Source organism: Spermophilus citellus (genome assembly GCF_964194105.1).
Source record: "Spermophilus citellus genome assembly, chromosome: 15".
Classification (NCBI taxonomy): Eukaryota; Metazoa; Chordata; class Mammalia; order Rodentia; family Sciuridae; genus Spermophilus; species Spermophilus citellus.
Window position 1 is genome coordinate 20,569,435 of NC_138195.1, and position 14,676 is coordinate 20,584,110.

General features: G+C 35.3%; 1 protein-coding gene across 1 annotated transcript in view; it reads right to left on the reverse strand.

The window, feature by feature from the left end:
- Nucleotides 1-4,130: 4,130 nt before the first annotated feature.
- Nucleotides 4,131-14,676, reverse strand: part of ERCC6 (ERCC excision repair 6, chromatin remodeling factor) — an 83,011-nt gene continuing 72,465 nt past the window's right edge. The window contains exons 20-22 of the mRNA XM_081268501.1: nucleotides 10,809-11,013; nucleotides 9,959-10,034; nucleotides 4,131-7,598 (exon numbers count right to left, since the gene is read on the reverse strand). Of these exons, the coding sequence (XP_081124627.1) occupies nucleotides 7,176-7,598; nucleotides 9,959-10,034; nucleotides 10,809-11,013 (704 nt within the window). The 3' untranslated portion in view covers nucleotides 4,131-7,175. The remainder of the gene's footprint in view (nucleotides 7,599-9,958; nucleotides 10,035-10,808; nucleotides 11,014-14,676) is intronic.

Sequence of the window (14,676 nt, forward strand, 5' to 3'; positions counted from 1 at the left end):
AGAGAAATGATAAGAGTGGCCACCTTTGTCTTAATCATGATCATAGGAGAGAAGCATGCAGCATTTTTCCATTAAGAATTAAGTTAGCTGTCAGTTTTTCATAGATAACCTTTATTAAGTAAGTTATCATCCATTTCTAGTTTTTTGACCATTTTTGTAATAAAATGTCAGATTTACTCAAATGCTTTCTCTTTATAGAGATAATTGTGTGACTTTTTTTTCTATTGCTATGATGTATTATATTAGTTGATTTTCAGATGTTAAATCAACCTTATATCCCTGGGATAAATACCACTTGATGGTGGTGTACAATTCTTTTTCTAAGTTGCTAGATTTGGTTCATTAGTATTTTATTGAGGATTTTACCATCCATATTCATAAGCTATATTGGTTTGTAGTTTTATTTCTTTGTGACATCTTTGAATGGTTTTAGCATCCCAATACTGGCTTCATAAAATAAGGTGGGAATACACCCTCCCCTTCTATTTCTTTTTGAATAATCCATGTTAAGTCTTTGATTGCTCTGTAGAATTCAGCAGTGAAGCCACCTGTGGACAATTCTTTGTGGACAGTTTTTCATTACCTGATTTAACCTTTTCCTTGTTATAGGTCTATTCGGATTGCCTATTTCAGCTTGAGTCAGTTTCAGTTGTTCATGTCATTTTAAGAATTTGTCCATAAGTTATCTATTTTTTTTTTTGGTCACAAAACTGAAGTATTCTTTTATATTGCTTTTATTCCTGTAAGCTTGGCAGTAATCTTTCACAACTGATCCTAGTAATTTGAGTTCTCTTTCTTTTTCTTGATCAAACTAGCTAAAGATTTGTCAATTTTGTTGATCTTTTCAAAGAAACAGTTTTTGTAACTTTGATTTTTATTGTTTTTCTATCTTTATTTCATTAATTTCCATTCCACTCCTTATTATTTCTTTCTGCTTGCTTTAGGTTTAGTTTGCTGTACTTTTCCTAGTGACTTAAATGGAAGGTAAGGCTTTTGATTTTAAGCCTTGTTTCCTTTATAATGTAGGCAATTTCATCTATAAATTTCCCAAGCACATCCCTTAAGATTTAATATGTTGTGTCTTTGTTTTCATTTGTCTCAAAATATATTCTAATTTTCTTTGGGTTTTCTTCTTTACTCATTGGTTGTTATTTAATTCTCTCAAATTTATAAGCTTCTTAAATTTTGCCATTTTGATTTCTAATTTCATGATTGTGAACACTGAATATCCTTTGTATTTTTTCTATTTAAATTCATTGAAGTTTTATGGGTTAGCATATGTTCTATGTTGAATAAAATTTCTTGTGAATTTGATAAGACAGATTGTGGTTGTTGGATGAAATGTTCTATAGATATCTGTTAGGTGTACTTGGTTTGCAGTGTCAAGACTTCTATTTCACTGTTAACCTTCTGTCTAATTTTCTATCCATTACTGGATAGAATTATTAGAAATCGGGTATTTTAAATCTCCAACTATTAGTGTTATTGATTTCTCTCTTCATTTCTATTAGTTTTTGCTTCATGTGTTTTGGTGCTGGTATTAGGTGCATATAATTGTTATATCTTCCTGATGGATTGACTCTTTTATCATTCTCTCTCTCTGGTAACATTTTGTTTAAAAGCTGATTTTGTCTGATAAGCAAGCACTCTACTAACTGAGCTATATTCCCAACCCAAATTTGAGTATTTCTTGTTTAAAAGATCCATTAGCAACAATTTTTATTTATTTTTATCTGAGAAAAACTTTAATTCTTGTAGGTTTTTTTCTTATTTTTGTTTTTTGCAGTGCTGGGGTTCAAACCCAGGGCCTTGCACATGCTAGACAAATGCTTTATCATTGATTTATACCCCTGAGCCCTCATTCTTGATAGGATTTTTTGTTGACTTTTTCTTTTATCCCTTTTCTAGAGGACTTTGAATGCCATCCCTGCCTCTGGCCGCCATTTTTTTCTACCCTCTGAGAGGTCAGCTCTCAATCTTACGGAAGTTGCCTTTCCACTTTCTGTTTACTGCTTACATTTTTCTGTTTGAGTTCAGCATTTTTACTATGATATGTCTGTGGGTCCCTTTGCATTTACTATGCTTCAAGGTCACTGATCTTCCTGGGTGTTTTTCAGTAAACTCAAGGAGTTTACAGTCATTATTTAATTTTTCTTCTTTCCCTCTTGTTCTTGAAAATCCATTACATATACATTTAACTGTGTTTTAATGGTGTACTTGGTGACGTCTCACATTTCTCTAAGGCTGTGTTCATTTTTCTGCTATTTCCTATTCTTCAGATAGCATAATCTGTCAATCGAATCTACTGTTGACTTCTCTACTGCATTTTTTATAATAGTATTAAACTCCATTAATTTAGCTCCTACAACTTGGAGCTAGGGGAGTTGGAGAAATGCTGACAGCCTACCCCTCCCAGTGAGGTACTTTATCCCTTGACTGTGAGCTGAGAGGGAGCTCAGTTTTCTTGAAATACATACCTGGAGCCTCTAGGTGAGGGAAATGTTGTATCTCAAACATCATAGACTCACTGTTCTTACCAAGGTTTAGTAGGTTTTCTTGAATAAGTATTACTTCATTCACATATAATTTTAGGACAATTTCCAAAAACATCATATATGTTTTTACAAATTTCACTGATTATGTTTGATTCATGGGTCTACAGGGCCCATCACACTGACATTTTGGAAATGGAAGTCTAAGGGATGTTTTAAAGTTGGAAAATTTAACTGTGTACTTCACCATACTAAGAGTGACATTAAAGATGAAGATCTACACAATTTTATCAATTTAGCAGAATAAACAATCCAGAAACTTTCCCATTAATTATATGGAAGTGGTATATAATGTAAAGATGATTTTATATATTAGGAGGAAAAGGATGAACTTTTAGGAAACCAGATTAGGGAACAGCTTCTTAAATAAGGAGACAAAACATGGGAAGACTAAATTCACTATATTTAAAATTTTAAAACTCCTGAATAATAAAACTCAAAAAGTAGATCTATGGATGTTTTAATCTCCTTATGTAAAAGTAAAAAAAGAAAAGATCTCCAACCCCAAAATCTATACCCAGTGGTAAGCCTAATATAAACTATAAAAGATTTTGAACAGTTATTAAAATTTTATCCAAGAATATAAAGGACTTAAAATGAGGCCCATCATGAAACTAATGGGGAAAATTATATTACTTATGAAAAAGTCTATTATCCTTAAACTAATAAAGTAATACAATCTCAATCAAAAGAATAACACAATTTTAGTGGAACTTAATAAGCTGATTGTACAATTAATTTGGAACTGAAAATGCACAAGACACCAAAGAGTAAAAAAGGAAGTGGGACTTGTCCACAAGCAGCAAAATATGGCGCAAAACCAAATGACAGTGTGAAGAGTGTGGTAAAATAGACATCTAGATACATTTCTAGAAGTAAATGACATAATATATGATGAGTTAAAACTTGGGATTTTAACTGGGCAGAAAAAATAATAGACTATTCATTAATAGCTGTGAAAACTGCCTTTTATTTCTGTGTGGAACAACCCTAAAAAATTTAATAACTCATAAAAACCCAGGCAAATATGACATGAACAGGCATGATACAGCAGAGATCTACAAATAATCAATAAACATAGAAATGTTTGGTTTTAGGGTAATCAGGAATATTCAAGTTAAACCAAGGTTATTTTCAACCACCACAAGATTTTCACAAAAACCTACTGAGCCTGAGACTATCTACCTCCTGCTGCCATGGGTGTGGAGAAACAGGTCCTTTCAATGTATTGTGAATTGGAGGAAATAAATTCACTACATTCATTGCAAAATATTAAAATGGGGGCTGGGGTTGTGGCTCAGTGGTAGAGCGCTTGCCTGGAACGTGTGAGGTACTGGGTTCAATTCTCAGCACCACATATAAATAAATAAATGTCCATCCACAACTAAAAACTTTTTAAACTGCATTATTCTTAACCTAGCAATTCCATGAAAGTATAGCTGTAAGAATGAAAAGATGTCTGTATATAATGTTAATTTTAGATGCAATAAGGATGATATAATTCCATTAATGTAAATTACATGTAATAAACAAATTAGCTCCTATAATAGGAACTCCAAAATACAATGGTTTAAATAAGTCGGTAGTTTATTTTACTCTTAAGTAACAGAGCAAAGAGCACAGTTCAATACTGGCAGATCAACTTCTCCATCCTCAACACATAACCTCTTTGGAGATGCCAGGGCATGCCGAAGCTCCCATGGGCATTCCCACCAGCAAGAAGGGAATGTCAAGAAGAGTATACACTCCAATTCCTTACTGAAGACTCTATCTGGAAGTTTTACATCCCACAGCCCCAAACTTCAACATGTGGCCATACTCAACTATCACAGAGGTTGAGAAGTATAGTCATTAGCTGAACAATCATGTGTCCAAGTAAAGTTCAGGAATTTTATTAAAGGAAGAAAGGGGAAATACACACATTATGGCAACAAATTTTTGCCACTTGTTTCATAAATGTGTGGAAAACAGCCTGGAAGAACACACACACATATCTGTATAGGAACTATATACATTCCAAATATAGAATTTAGCTCTGGAACCCGAGCAAGATTGGTGCATGGGTGGGAAGATAGATAGCATGCGTATTGCTTGAAATTTTTTAACAGTGACGGTACATTCACATAGTAACTAAGGAATTTTAAAAATTTGACAAAAATTTCAAGTCCTTTATTTGTATTAATATAATACATTCAATACATTAAATCTATTCACAATGTACAAAAAATTTAATGTTCCAAAAATTAACTTTCATCTAAATGAATAAGTTACTCTATATTGTTAAAACCTTTCCATTTAGAGCACTGTTCTTCAATGCCCTTCACCCCAGAGGCATAAAGACCATGTTTACACATCACAGGTACACAACCTACTCAAGACCATGGCTTGTGAGCAGCAGAACCGGAAAGAGGACTATCTTGCACCTATTGCATCATGCTTTTATTTCTTGCTCAAAGAGAAGGCTACAACTTCTCTAGCTCAATATAATTTAGATTCAGACTCTATAAGGATGATGTCCAAATGCTCCTCACTAGTGAACCAGATCAGTATTTTACCCTGAGAACAAGCCGGGAGCGGGAGATACAATTTTCTTATATGCTAATGATTACAAAACTAAAAATGTACCCCATAAACAGTCACACGTTTTGATTCTCTTTAGGATTTATTGAGTGGTTTAGAAATCCCTTCTAAGACTTCTAGATAATAATGACAAAATGAAGAAAATATATATGAATATATATGAATCAAACTAAAAGCAAACAAAATGAATAAGACAGAATCCAAGAAAGAAGTAGAAAATCCTGATAGGAATATAACTCTGCTAAGGGAAGGGAACCCTGGCCTAAGCTATCTAAAGAAAGAACAGCGAATCTCAAACCAGGGTTCCCCAACCAAAGCCACATGCATCCTGGCAGGGGCACCACCTGCACAGAACCCTCCCCTCTGGATTGCAGGGAAAAGCAAGTATCAGGTCTAGACACAGATGTTCACTTAAGCATGAGTTTAAGATTTAAGAATACCGCATGGGAGGGAGGCAAGCAAAATACAAAGAAATGACAAAGAAAAAAATAGCAATTTGCAGAAAACACATCCAAGCAACAAACTGCACTGTGATGGCTTAGAAGAAATTTAGGGAATGCAATGAACTTGAGAAAACAAGACTTAATAATAAAAAAAAAACAAAACTATGAGAAGTAAACAAGAAAAGCAAAGCTAAGAAAATAAACTGAGGATGAAGGCTACACGATCACAGAACCATAAATATAACAGACTCTAACAGTCTCTAAGAACACAATTAGATGAAAACCAAACCATTAAAACAGGAGAGTATCACAGTGAATGCCAGCACAAGAGGTGAATGCCACTAGAAAGAAGATGACTTACACAACGGTGGTCATATCTACAACCATCAGTGCCCTCAGCAAACCAAGCTCAACAAATGAACAACAGATCTTCAGACACCAGCCAGCAAGAGGACAAAGAGAGCACTGCACGGTGGTCACCTCATGGTGAGGAGGGGATGCCTGGCCGTGGTGGTCCACAGTGTAGTACTCATGTGTTCTTTCATGCATGTACTTTTGGTTTTTCTTGGGTATTCCTTTTTTGTTTTTTTTAATAACACATTTTATTTTCCTAAAACCAATAGTGAGAATAGGGAGGAAAATGTATGTTTTGCTTAAAGCCAGAGTAAAATGAGTACACTAAAACTTCCGACAAATATTTGCTTTATTATTTATTACCAGGCTTTCATGCTTTACTAATAAAAACACTCTCCAACTAGAGATATCGCTCAGAGGTACAGTGCATGCCTAGCACGTATGAGGCTCTGGATTAAATCCCCAGCTTCCAAAAAAGGGGGAAAAAACCTGCAAATTTAGTTATATTTTTTAAAGGAGGACTGTTTAAAGGCAATTAATATGATGTAAATTTGAAATATTATCTTTTCGTGTATGGCAGATGATAAATTTAAACATTTAAAAATTATGCATCAAAATACTTTATTATCAGATATTGATAAACTAATTTACTGAATAGGCTGACTAAATGTAAGACATGTTTTTAGCACCAATAAAAAGAATTGAGACTTCTATTCTACAACTTCTTCTTTTATTTAGAGTACTGGGAATCTAACCCAAGGAGCTTTACTACTGAGCAACATCTCCAACCCTTCTTACTTTTTACTTTAAAGTAAAAAGGGTCTCGCTAAGTTGCTGATGGTGGCCTTCAACCTGAGCCTCCTGAGTCACTGGGATTTTAGGAGTGCACCACAGCACGCAGCTCTATTCTGTAAACTTCTAAATGAATAGTTATATGCTCCCCGACACCATCTTTTGGGTAAAGGAACAAATGTGCTCCAAGAAGCAACAGTTAAGTCCCAGATTTTAGAACACAATTCATAATGGAAAAAAAAAATTCATCCAAGTATTTTTCTTCTAATAGCATTATTAAAACTTCTCAGTTTTGGAGAATAGTTTTTTTCTTTAAAGTTTTAGTTATGAGGTAGATGCCATTTTAAAGTACACATAGGGGCAGCCAACTTTCCTTGACAAACACATGATTATTAAGCACGAGTTGGTAATCACACACTTCGAGTAGAAGACATGACTGAAAATTTAGTGTTGTTTAGCAGTACTCTGGCTTGAGTTTCCAAATTCCTTCACCTCGAGGAGTTCTATGAAAAGTGCACAGATTTCTCAATAGTTCCCGAAAGACACAAGACTGTGACGCTGATAGCTTGGACTCAAATTCCTGCAGAATCTCCTGAGTGCTGGCCTGGCCGTCAATGTGGGCCTGAAAAGCAATGAAGTTCCTCATTTCCACCAGCAGGTCATCATGTTCTGTGGTGAGCGCCTGAGGGGCAGAAGCCTCTGGCAGGTGTCCACTTTCACTCTCTAACCGCTCTGGGAGAATTAGGTGATTTCTCGCTCTCATTCTGGCCAAGAGTGAGGAGGAAGCAAGAGCCCCAGAAGAAGACCCTGAATCTTCTGCTTTTCCACTGAAGTGATCAAGGCCATGATCTTTTCCCTCCTTTTTCATGACACCATCCTGCAGGAAAAAGAGCACTACATTGATAGGTGGAATTCTAGATTATGCCCCTACTTAGTTCCCCAAAGGCTGTGAGGGGTTGAAAAATAATTCAGGTGCCAGGTGGTAAGGTAATGGTGGAAAGAATGAAACTCCACATAACACCAAAGGAAAGGAAGTAAGCCAGACATTTGAGTCCATACACAGTTAAAGAATATTTCCTAAAACTAGGACAGCAAATTGGTGCAACCATTATGGAAAGCAGTATGGAGATTCTTCAGAAAACCTGGAATGGAACCACTATTTGACCCAGCTATCCCTCTCCTCGGTGTATACCCAAAGGACTTAAAATCAGGATTCTATAGTGTTGCAGCCACATCAATGTTTATAGCAGCTCAATTCACAATAGCTAAACTGTGGAACCAACCTAGGTATCCTTCAGCATAGGAACGGATAAAGAAAATGTCAAATATATACACAATGGAATATTACTCAGCCTTAAAGAAGAATGAAATTATAGCATTTGCCAGTAAATGGATGGAGCTGGAGAATATCATGCAAAGCCAAATAAGCGAATCCCAAAAAACCAAAGGCCGAATGAATCTCTGACATGCAGATGCCAATTCACAATACAGGGCAGGGCTAGGGAAGAATAGAGTTACTTTATATAGAGGGGAGTAAAGGGAGGGGAGAGGGTATGGGCTAGGAAGGATAATAGAATGAATCAGGCATTATTACCCTATGTACATATATGACTGACTACACGACTGGTGTAATTCTACATCATGTACAACCAGAAGAATGAGAAATTATACTCCATTTACATATGATGTGTCAAAAGTGCATTCTACTGTCATGCATAACTAATTAGAATAAAATATATATGTACATATATATTATGTGTGTGTGTGTGTGTGTCTAAATAAATAAAAAGGAAGAAATAGTAGGCCACTCCATGGGTTACCACTCCGCATACAAGAGCAGAGGGAGGCAGGGTGGAAGGGCTGTCCTTCAGGCACTGCTCCTAGGAGGCTTCCTGGAGACACTTTCTGTGGCTAGAAGTCTTATTCTGTTCTTAATTTCCCATGCACCCTGTCTGAAACTCAGTGAGATAAGCAGCAATATCACAGCTACACTTTTTCTTCACTTTTTAAGCCTTCTCACTCTTTCCTACAGAGATAGGAATTAGGGAATAAAGGGAGAGACACTGAGTGCCAAAAGAAAAGTCCATATACCATTGAAATGCAGAAAGAAACCATGAAGGGGCTGAGGATGTGGCTCAAGCGGTAGCGCGCTCGCCTGGCATGCGTGCGGCCCGGGTTCGATCCTCAGCACCACATACAAACAAAGATGTTGTGTCCGCCGAAAACTAAAAAATAAATATTAAAAAATTCTCTCTCTCTCTCTCTTCTCTCTCTTAAAAAAAAAAAAAAAAAGAAACCATGAATAATTGCAAACTCCTGGTTGGCAAGCCCCTGAATCCATGCCCTTGTAACATAAGGGCAATGTGCAAGTGCAGGGAAAACTGGTACAAATTGTGTAGCTCCAACCTGGATCCACCTCTAATCCAGTACCTAGCACCAGCCCTCTATGAATATTAACATCCCACACCAAGGGATTACGGTCTCTCCCTCTAAAGATTTCCTGCATTTTCTCTTGAATGTGTATTCCTTGCTTTATCCCAAAGGCATCTCTTTTGAGATTGCCCCATTCTCCCTTGAATTTCTATCTACTTTCTTAAATAAACATTTGTGCCTTTGGCATGTATTGCAAATTCTTTTCTATCACATATGCCAAGAACCCTGGTGGTCCTGAGTCAAGTTCTCTTTGGGAACTCCTTGGATTCTTTGGAGACCTGTCTTCTCCCGTGATACTATGTTATAACTCATGTGAATTTCCCTAAAACAATAAAAACTAACTTAGAAGGGGCCTCAAACTACTACTCAAAAGCACAAAACAGACAGTCAGAAAGGTTCTCTATTCCTAAATGTGTTTATACTAATCTAAAATTGGAATCTGAACCTGGGAATTTTCAAGTTTTCTCATTAACGCAGAAAGACAAAGAATGCTGAATGGTGCAGTTTGACCCAGTTTTCCTCTTACTGAAGTGCTTAGGGCATATGGTGTGCTCCAGAACAGGGAGAGAAAAGCACATAGTCAATATCAACTCCAACACTCAAGGTTGGTTTTGGTAGCTTCATTCTAGAGGACGGTGGTCTCTAGGCACGTTCCCTCCAGGCTGTCTTCCCAGCAATACTTTTTTTCCTGTATTAACTTTCTGAGGGCAATAACCATCTTCATATCCAGAATTTGGTGAAATTTTCCTGGCAATTCAATCAAGAAACTCCCCCACATTAAAAGCAAACATGCTATCTTATTACCTGGCATTTATCTGTTGGAGATGTTGAAGGACGCTGCACAGAGAGGTTAGAGTTCTTTTTCTGACCAAATCTACTCCTAAATAAGAAAAAGAATCACAGTAGATAAAATGTTAGTTTTTGTGACGTGATGATCAAAATACTTCTTTAATAGCTAAATTTGTTCTGGAAAATTATCATCATCAAGGTTATAGTTTCAAAAGCATGTCATTTTTGGTTTTCAACCTGTCTGCTTTGATTATTCCACTTTGTTCTACTGGGAAGTAACTGATGCATCTTGGAATGAAACCTACTCAGTATCCTCATTCAGCACATGAAAGCAATCACATTCACATTATAGGTAGGAAAGTTATTCTAAAAACGGCAAACTGAAGAGCATAGTAATTACTGATTGGTGTAAGTTGGCTAATCATCTTATTAAAGTTTAATCATTATTCTGAATCTTGCAGTATTTAAAAAAATTTTTTTTAGTTGTATATGGACACAATACCTTTACTTTATTTTTATGTGGTGCTGAGGATCAAACCCAGAGCCTCACACATGCTAGGTGAGCACTCTACCACTGAGCCAAACCTCAACCCTTTTGTACTATTTTTAACATTACCATCTTTCAAATAAAACTGATTACTACTTCTCCTGAAATTCAGCTTTAGAAAGCAGGGAATGAAAGTGAGGAAGAAGGTAAGACCACTGTATTTCCCAAATCACCCACTCTGATGTACACAATGCTTCCCTGAGAGATTTCCTATTACTGCAGATAAGCAAGCAGGTGAGCATGTTCACCTGCCCTGACTTTTCTGCTAGTCTTCACTGTTTGTCCTGCTTGTAAACATGATAGGGAGCAATCTCTTACTTTATTCCTGCTGGTGCACCTGAAGTCCCCCTGTGGCCAGTCCAGGTGGGGATACCAGACATTGCCCCAAGACACCTTTGTCGAGAGAGCCTCAGGGCTTTCAAGGCGTCCTGGGCCACTCGGTTGGCTTCTGCCTCTACCAGGACATAATCCGGGCTGGCTCCATCTATGATTGCATCGTGCTTCACCACGCTGTGCACACCCACTGATAAGAACAAAGAAAACAGCGAGAGTCACATTTCAGTTCATTGAACAGGATACTATTTTCCTCCATAATAGTCTAGGGTTGTAGGAGATGAAAAGAACATCTTTAGCTGCTATTTGCGAAGTGGCTGTTAGAACTCAGGAACTTCACAAAAACCACTTCTATTCACACTCACTACTACCCAAGGGGGAGAGTTATTAATTATCCCTCTTTTAAAATAACTAGGGAAAATGCTTTAATCTCAACTTTAATATTTACCCTTTCCCCTGCTATCCAGAAGAAAAGCAAAAACTTATTAATAAATTCTTCAATGAGGAGAAAATATAAACCAGAATTATAGAATTTCTAAAAAATAACAATCATAAAAATGCTATGTATCAGAATCACTGAGACAAACTTAATACAGTGATCAGTAGACAATTTCATAGTCTTGACACTTATATCAATAAAGAATAAAAAGTGAATTAAATTTCCAAGTACAAGTTACAAAAAGAAAAAAAAACCTATACAAAAATAAAACAAAACTTCCAACCAAAATACAATAAAAACAAAAATACCAGGAAGAAAGTAATAAAGAAAAAAGTGAAAATAAGATAGAGAACAACCACAGATCCAGTTTAATAAATCAAAATCCTAGTTTATTGAAAAATAATACAAAATAGACAACTAACTAGCATGGCTTAATCAAGGGAAATAAAAGGAAAAATAAATTTACAGAATTATAAATAAAAAGGGGGAAATTATTATGAAACAAAGTGAATTTAAAAAAAAATCACCTCTATGCAAGTTGGAAAACTAAACAAAATAGACAATTTCTAAGGAAAACAGACCAGTAACATAGAAGAAATAAACATAGCACAAAGAATATAGATCAATATCATTTATGAACATCAATAAAAAAATACTAAGTACAATACTAGGAAATAAAACCCCGTAACAGTCAGAAAATTATACTCTATGACCAAGTGGGGAGTCGTTCTAGAAATCAAGGTTGGTTCAAGATTAAGAATCCCATTATTTAATAAACCATATTATGATGCTGGTAGTTTCAGTATTATCCATAGATTTCTATAGATGCTGCAAATGCCTTTGACAAAATTCAACATCCATGCAAGAAGAAAACCCTCCAAATTGGGAAGTGATGATATTCCCTTAATATAATAAAACATATACCTTAGTAATAACACCAGAATCTTACTTCCTGGGTAAACGATAGAAGTTATTTCCACGGAGAATGGAAAGATATATATTATCTCCAGTATTCACTTTCCATTTTAATTGAGTTATTAGCCAGTGCAATTAAAAAAAAAAGCAAAATCAATTAAAGACATAAAATGAAAAAGTAAAATTTTCTTTTTGCAGTTTTTTTTTCCTTTATTTTTTTTTTTTCCAGTGCTGGGGATGGAATCTAGGGCCTTGTGCATGCTAGACAAGTGCCCTACCACTGAGTTATGTCCCCGATCCTTCTTTTTGAAGTTTTTAATGACAACCCATCTAGACAATCCTAGAATATCAATGACAAAACTTTAACAATAACTCAGAATTCTAAGAATGAAACATAAAAATTAATATACGGAAACCTATAAGCTTCCTATTCTATTCACAAACAATAGAATTTCTAAAATTTTATTTCCTATTATTGTACTTAGTAATTTTTATTGATGTTCATAAATGATATTGATCTATATTCTTTGTGCTATGTTTATCATTGATAACTTTCTCTATTTCTTCTATGTTGCTGGTCTGTTTTTCTTACAAATTGTCTATTTTGTTTAGTTTTCCAACTTGCATACAAGTGATTTTTTTAAAAAAAGAATACAATGGTGGGAAAAGCTCCATATTACAATAACAAAGAACATAAAACAGGAATAAACCCAAGATACATGTAAAGCCATTACATGCGAGAAAACTTTAAAACATGCCTGGGAGGACACGTTAGGCCTGAACAAATGGAAAGACATCCCTTGTTCTTGACTGGAATTACTTTATAACCTTCCTCCCTGTGCTAATTTATACATTTAGTGTAAATCCAATAAAAACACCAAGAACTGCTTTTATGAAGCTAGACAAACTGATTCTGACATATGAAAAAGCAAACAAGCACAATCAGCTAGGAAAACACCAGAAAGCTATGACTTAACTGACAGCAGACGAACAGTAGAACACTCTTAATTCCAAGTGTGTTGCCAAGGCAGGAATAAATAAAGCAGGGGATTAGTCACCAAATCTACAAAGGATATAGAAATGCTCTATATGACAAAGGTGGCATCTCAAGTCACTGGAGAAAAACAGATTTTAAATAAACGATGCTAGAAAAGGTAAGGAGTTACTTAATCCAAGTGGATTAGACAGACTTAAATGTAGGAAAAAAGTCATATAAGTAATGTGGTGAAACATGATACAAGTTCAAGAAAATGTGGTGAATTCCATTATTATCTAAGTGTAGAAAATGTTTTTGTTATCCATGACTCAAAATAAATAACAGGTAAGACTGATAAATTTGAATTACCTTTTTTTGGTTTTGTTTTTCAAGGGGCTGGAGATCAAACACAGATCCTTGCACATGCTAGGCAAGTGTTCTACCACTCAGCTATACCCACAGCCCTATATATTTTTCTAGATAACATTTTCATGAATAAAATCATTATAAGTAAAACAAGACAAATTGAGAAAATATATGCAACATATATGATAAATAAATCAATAAATAGGAATGTTTGAGTTAATATCCTCAATTTATTAAAACAACAACAACAAAAAAAGGGGAACAAAAGCCAAAAAACTGATTTAGAAAACAGGCAGAAGTCATAAACAAACAATTCTCATGGAAATTTTTTTTAAAAAAAGAAAAGGAATAAGATATAAATGGTTCTATAAATGTTGTTCAACTTCACTCAGTGAAATAAAACAAGGTATCATTCTTCAAATTTTAGATAGCCAAAGTTAAACATAGAACAAACTCTCTTAGCAAGGGTCTGGGACAGTCACTTATACATTACTGGTGACAATTCAATTTGATATAAACCTTATGAAGGGGAAAAGGACATTATCTCCAAAGAACAAAAAAACCATATACATACATACATTTATATATATAATTACCTTTTGATGCAGCAATCTCACTTTCAGGAATTTTCTCTGAAAATTTTATCTCTAACACAGTACTAAAGTATACAGGTTATGCTAGCCAGCTTTTTGTCACTGTGACCAAAATATATGACAAGAATAACTTAGAGAGGAAAAGTTTACTTTGGTTCATGGTTTCAAAGGTCACAGCTGGCTTCAAGGCAAAAATATCATGGCAGAGGAAAGCTGCTTAGCTTGTGGCAGCAAAAAGAAGAGTAAAGATCCACAGAGAGACACAGTCCAAGGACACATACCCCATGACCTACTTCCTCCAGCCATGCTCTACCTGCCTATTAATACCACCCAATAGTTCAGTTATCAATGGATTTATTCATTGATGAGATTACAGCCCACATAATCCAATCTTTTCGCCTCTGAACACTGCTGCGTTGCCTAAGATGAAAACTTCTGGGGGGACATTTCCAGATGCAAACAATAACATAAACACAAGATTGTTGCAAAGTTGAGATTTAAAAAAGGTATTAATAATCTAAATGCTCAAATGTGAATAAACTATGGTATGTCCACATAACAGCA